Source organism: Histoplasma capsulatum, genomic scaffold, assembly GCF_000149585.1.
Source record: "Histoplasma capsulatum NAm1 scaffold_8 genomic scaffold, whole genome shotgun sequence".
Lineage (NCBI taxonomy): Eukaryota > Fungi > Ascomycota > Eurotiomycetes > Onygenales > Ajellomycetaceae > Histoplasma > Histoplasma mississippiense.
In genome coordinates this window covers 1067785-1073992 of record NW_001813975.1, presented here as the reverse complement: position 1 = coordinate 1073992, position 6208 = coordinate 1067785, and the positions used below count along the sequence as shown (strand labels likewise).

Below are 6208 nucleotides of genomic sequence, written 5' to 3'. Positions count from 1 at the left end.
TCCGCTTTGCGACGTTGTGAAGCACGACTTTACCTCGACTCTTCAGATTAAATACGATGATGAAGCATACGGACTTTTTATTTTATTTTGGATGACCAAGCAGCACCTTTTCCAACAAGTGCCTCATGTTGTCACAGAAACAGAGGCAAGGAAGGACATTGCTGGTACAGAAGTGGGGATAATAATTACAATGATATTGATGAGATCGAACTGCAAAAGGATATGAACTTCAATGAATACTGGTGCCAAACAGTCCACCGCGAAAAATCCAAGTAGCCAACTGATGGAAAAGCTTACTGGTCCCACAGCCGCGGCTGCTCATCGCTCTGGGGTTGCCAACCACTTTAAACTGGCTTTCAATAAGCTCCATTGTGTAGTCAATTGTACTGCAATGTAGAAGCCTAAGCGACGCGGAGTCCATCGCCGCGTTGGCTTCACCATCAAACAACTTCCAATCGGGGGATGATTTTCCACAATCTTGACCCTCCGCTTCAAACACCGTGTTCTCCTCAATATTTATCCACATGAAGCGATGACTCCAGGGACATCAGATAGAAAGCCATAGCATCCACCACTTGACACAGTGACCCGGAGACCACCATGGGGAACTTTTGTGCTGTTTGGCAGCTTGGTCGAGGGACTGGTGGGCCAATCGGCCCACAAAAGCACCCGCGAAAGCAACCACTGGTGTGACATTCACACAGGCAGCCTGCAGGATCCCGGAACAGTGCAGGCAGCAGCCTGGAACCGTACAGGGATGATTCCCATGTACCCTCGAAGTCCCGGTGGAGCTGGTTGCAAAATGCCGCGACAGAGCGATACCGGAACAGGCAGAAATTGGCGTTGAGCACCGACATTCAACAACACAGTGGTTTTTGTTCACCAGATTCACGTCTTAATGTATACCATAGTATATCTTTCCCCCAGGGACAGTATTCCACTCTAACGTAGTAAATATTTGGTTCGTAGTTGTCCTCTCGAACAGGAACCGACTCTCACATCCGTCCTCTTCAAACCTAGGTAAAATTGAAGTCTGTCCACCCCGGGCTGCCTGGATGCCGTCGACATTTTGGCCAATATCCCTTCGAGATAAGTAGTCCGGACAATCACATCGTTTCCCATAGACGCCGCTTTTTACAAGGGGATTCTTTCACCACAAGGCATATTTGGGTCTGTGGCAGCAGGTCTCTTGAGGTGAGTTAAGCCATAACCTTTGCAAGCTGCGGCACCTTCCGCCTGGGTTATTCAATCCGTGGTGAGCCCATCAGGTGGATAGTTAATCCGCTCCGATAAAGCGCGCGATAATCGGATTCCATATCTTAACTTTATCTTCCAACTCTACAGATCTTCCATTGCCAGCATCGCAGAGTTATCATCAGACGAGATTGCTTCGATTGATAAATACCCTCTGAGGACACTCGACCGGTTACGTGACTTTTTCCAAGGGGCAGCACAGCCTCACTTGCTATCTTATAATGGTGCCGCTGATGGCCCTGTTCAAACCAATCGAATGACAATATTGAAAGTTCTAATCACTTTAATGGATGAAAAGGCATCCTATAATCTCCAGTCACCGATAAGCAAGCTGAATATTGCATCAGAACTGGCGAGCATATTCAAAAGTTTTCAGCAGGATGACTCTAACTACAGCCACTGCCAACCACTAATCTACTTATCATACAGAAAGCACCCGACACTGACATATGGAAGGCCGTTTTCGATCTTATCACCTCAGTCGCACAGGCCTCACAGGCCACCAGATCCACTCCTCCTCCTCCACCCAGGTCGTCCTTGATAATTCCACAGACCTCTCACTCGCGCAACACCAGTAGTCTCGCTAACTCGTCGGAACTACCAAGAGATATTGATCCTTTCTTGAGGGATGAGCTGTTAGGAGAGCTCCATGTGAACACTCCTGGATTATTTGCAGCATATTTTGATGGCATTGAAGGTCTCAGCAGGGCTGCACAGGCTGTCTACCAGAAGTGCAACACAGGGATAGCCCGCTCTACAATGACAAGAGTGGATGGAAGGATTGGCCTGATGATATGGATGAGAAATATGTACTTGATTGGCTAATCAAAGTTATTAACCAGCTTTCCCAGTTTGCAGAGGATCATGACCTGACTCGAACACCTGCCCGCAGACGCTTGGCCCAGCCAGCCCAGCCAATTGCTGGATCCATTGCAAAGCGAAAACTTGATGTAGGGTTTGTGGACAACGCAGACAGCACACAAGACAAGAAGTACATACAAGTGGTCAGAGATCCTAGTGCCAGGAAAGCTGAAGAATGACCGAAAGTATGATATCCCTTCTGGTGCAAGGCTCGTTCTGGCCCGGTATGCCAGAGAGGTGCTCTCTGCGCAAGACGACCGCCGATTCGTCCTTGGCTTCACACTGTGTGGACCAATTTTACGCGTCTGGGAATTTGGCCGTTGTGGCGGGATTGCCTCAGATGGGATCAACATCAACAAAGATGGCCTGAGGTTTATCTCAGTGATGCTGGGGTTCCTCTTCATGGACCGATCTCAACTCGGTTTTGATCCCACAGTGGTCACAGTGAATGGTAGACGCTGCATTGAGATTGAGTGTGGTCGTGAGAAGGAGTGTCTTGTCATTGATGAAGTGATCCTGCGGGCGCAATGCATTGCTGGCCGAGCCACAACCTGCTGGAGGGCGCATCGTAAGGCGGATGATTTGCAGATGCCCCTGGTGATCAAGGACTCCTGGCAGTATTCAGAGCGCGATGAGGAAGGGGAACTGCTGCGCCAGGCCACGGAGTGCGGGGTCACCAATGGAGCCCGGTATGATTCCCATGTCACCGTCCAAGTGGACGGTAAAGACGATGACATCCAGGCCATTCGGAAAGGTCTCAGCATTCCAACAATGAACAATCAGTCGAACAGTCTGCAAGAACTCCCAAAGCGGAGTGCATCTAATAGAGGGCGAAAGGACCCTGGCAACAGTGTCATTGGACAGAAACGGTCATTTGACTGCATGGATCCAGTGTTTCCTCCTCCTAGCAAGCGTACCCAGTCAAACTCCCTAACAAAAGTTTCAGCAGAGGGCAAGCCACTCAATCGAGTCCACCGCCGTGTCATTGTTCGGGACTATGGGATCCCTATATTCAAAAGCAGCTCCAAGGTTGCTTTGCTTAAAGGAATCGAGCTCTGCATTGAAGGGTATGAATCTTTGTACTCAAAAACTGGATTGATCCAGAGTGATATCTCCCCACAAAATCTCCTGATAAATGAGGATTTAAAGATAACCCTTCCTGGCGGGCATTTCTGATTGACCTTGATCTGGCAATCAGAGAGCAGCGGGATGGCTACTCTGGGGCGCGAGGCAAAACTGGCACTAGAGCATTTATGGCGATTGGTGTGCTATATGGGGAAAATCACTCCTTCATGCATGATCTTGAGTCCTTTTTCTGGGTTCTATTCTGGATATGTGTTCATTACGAAGGGCCTGGGAGGGGAAGCGAAGTGGGGGATTTTGAGGAGTGGAACTACATGAGCACAGAAAGGCTTGCTGGATCAAAAAAGGGGGTGATAGATGATGAAGGTGATTTTCTCAGAATTGCAACAGATAACTTCACTCCATACTACCAGCCTTTGGTATCTTGGGTTAACAGGCTACGACGAATCGTGTTCCCGGGTGGGAGACGATGGAAGAAGCCTAATCCAAATCTGGGTTTGGACATGCGGAGAGTGATTCAAGAAGTATAAAAGGATCTAGATGTTATAGGATAGAATTTATAAATAGAATAATAATCTAACTAGGGCATATATAAGACCTACTCAAATCATTTTGGCTGTGTCTTGTGGGCGTTGCACTTCCGCGCCGCCCTCTTGAACTGGGACAGAGTGACGCAGGTTGGTTTCGGGCTCCCAGGAAGGGTCGTAGCCATGCCACCCGACTTTGACTGTATACTTGCACCAGGGGCCACATAAGATGCCAATTAGGGATATAAAGAGAAAGAGATTGCACACAAGGACTGTAGGACATAGGGATCAGCTAGCAAGTAAGGTTACTGCCCATATAACAACAACCTTGGATAGCTCCCGTACGACCCGTGAATTCGAAACTACCCGTTTGAAACATGGCAACGGAATAATCCAGAAAATCGTACTGGCTTTCACCCAGCCTTAGAATATTCGATTTCCATGCCATCTCATTTCTATGACGCGCTTGATTGTTGAGAGTACAAAAGCATTTCACATGTCGGACTCAACAACGAAACTTAGCGCTGCTAACCTGCGCTAATGCAGGAAAGACAGGTAACTAGAGCATGCGACTTGAGCGGTCCGTCGGATCGTTATTGGTTCAACCATCTGCGATGACTTGGCCCTGACCTGACACTGGGGGATGAAAACTGGAGCAGCATAAATTTTTATCCTACAAGACCTTGTGAAGAACTTGGTCAATGGGTGAGATAGACTTTCATGCCATCATCATTCGTATCTGGCGCTCGGGGCTGTTTATATGATGATAGATTTCCTTGCCGAAATGTCGAGCTGGGGGCCTCAGAGGAGAACCCACTTAAGCGAAAAATTCCACTGACATCATTTCCCCCGGTTGTCAGCATCCTTGAATGTGGTGCGCTCCCCACACTAGAAAAGGTGTGGGGACCTCTGTCGAGTTTTGTCAAATTTAAATATACACAGTAATAGCACAACTCAACAAGAATATGCCTGTTGTATTATCCTGACAGGGAAATTTGTTTGTTGTTGCTGCTGCTGTTTTCTTGCCGTCGAGAACCGTGGGGCTTGAATCTAGTAACGTTATAGATAGAGTTCCAGTCAAACCTTTCCAAAACACCACCTTTCCCCGAGACCAACATTCACGACCCTCTTAACGTCTTCCGCCTCAGCACTTGGCAGTCAATTCAACTTGACTTCCTCTCGTTTCTCTGTGTTGGTGTTTTTGCTGTTGTTTTCAACTTCGACAATAGCCTCTAGCTCCAGGTATGAGTGAACAAGCGAACTCGTCGGGCATCGAATCCCTTTCGAATGGGCTTCGAGAACGGAATGCACAGACATCGAAACCTATTGGGGACCGGGAAGTAACTTCCCAGTCTCTAGAGGATAAGTTACAAGTAGAGGAAGGGGATGCGGCAGATGCAGAGAAGAAGACATTTGGTAGAACTCCAGATGGCAAAGGTGAGCTCCCTCGCTCCTCGTTTCGATGGAAATTATTATGACCAAGAGGAGGATGCACTGTATCATAACAGCCGTGAAAATAGACCATGTCTGGTCATTCAGCGCCCTAGCGATGTGACTGGGGGCCCTTTACTTTTATTTGTACCCGACGAATAGAAAGCCTGGCGCCATTTCAGCCTCATACTTGAACTATTTATGGCCTTGCTAATGCCAAATGACATCAAACTATAGTTTTCACCGTGCCCCCCACTCGTGATATGGTATCGCAGCTACTTTCCCCTTCAGAGCCGAAAAACATATCTGATATCTTTGTCCTCGCCATTCTCGGCTGCCATATCCTTCTGCTCTGGTGTCTTCCATCCTCGTTCCGGATCGCAGCTTTTGCCGTTATATTCCTGTTCTGGCGTGCCTCTTACAACATCGGGATAGGATGGCTCTTGCACATGCAATCAAACGGCCGGACGTTGGTCTGTTGGGCCAAGAAGTCGAACATCTTCGTGAACCCATCCACCGGCCAGAACCCCCATCCGACCTTGTACAAGATGCTCAAGTGGGAATTGGAAACGAAGATATCGGAACAGTATTCTTTCGATGAAGCCCCCACTGAATACAACACCTGGCTTGTATTTAGACGTGTGGTGGATCTGATTTTGATGTGTGACTTTACCTCATACTGCCTGTTCGCAATCGCTTGTGGCGGTCGCCCAGCTGGAGAGAGTTTCATTATGCTAGCCTTGAGATGGACTACTGGGATGAGCCTGGTGCTCTTCAACCTCTGGGTCAAGTTGGATGCCCATCGGGTAGTCAAAGACTTCGCATGGTACTGGGGAGATTTCTTTTACCTAATCGATCAGGAACTCACTTTCGACGGCGTCTTTGAGATGGCCCCGCATCCTATGTATTCCGTTGGCTATGCGGGATATTACGGCATCTCCTTGATGGCAGCTAGTTACAAGGTCCTTTTTATTTCCATCCTAGCACATGCCGCCCAGTTTGCGTTTACTGGTTCTTGTTGAAAATCCTCATATCGAAAAAACCTATAATGT

At 48.1% G+C, this 6208-nt stretch overlaps 2 protein-coding genes across 2 annotated transcripts; both read left to right on the top strand.

Moving 5' to 3' along the window:
* Window positions 1-600: 600 nt before the first annotated feature.
* On the top strand, window positions 601-4617 carry HCAG_07289 (predicted protein; the record flags this gene model as incomplete). The annotated part of the gene is made up of 8 exons (XM_001537817.1): window positions 601-687; window positions 1021-1194; window positions 1684-2022; window positions 2227-3182; window positions 3314-3722; window positions 3795-3875; window positions 4272-4305; window positions 4586-4617. 8 exons carry the CDS (start codon window positions 601-603, stop codon window positions 4615-4617), a joined length of 2112 nt encoding a protein of 703 aa, XP_001537867.1.
* A 352-nt stretch (window positions 4618-4969) lies between these two features.
* Window positions 4970-6178, top strand: HCAG_07288 (predicted protein; the record flags this gene model as incomplete). The annotated part of the gene is made up of 2 exons (XM_001537816.1): window positions 4970-5162; window positions 5394-6178. The coding sequence occupies 2 exons, from the start codon at window positions 4970-4972 to the stop codon at window positions 6176-6178; spliced, it is 978 nt and encodes a 325-aa protein (XP_001537866.1).
* Between the last annotated feature and the right edge of the window lie 30 nt (window positions 6179-6208).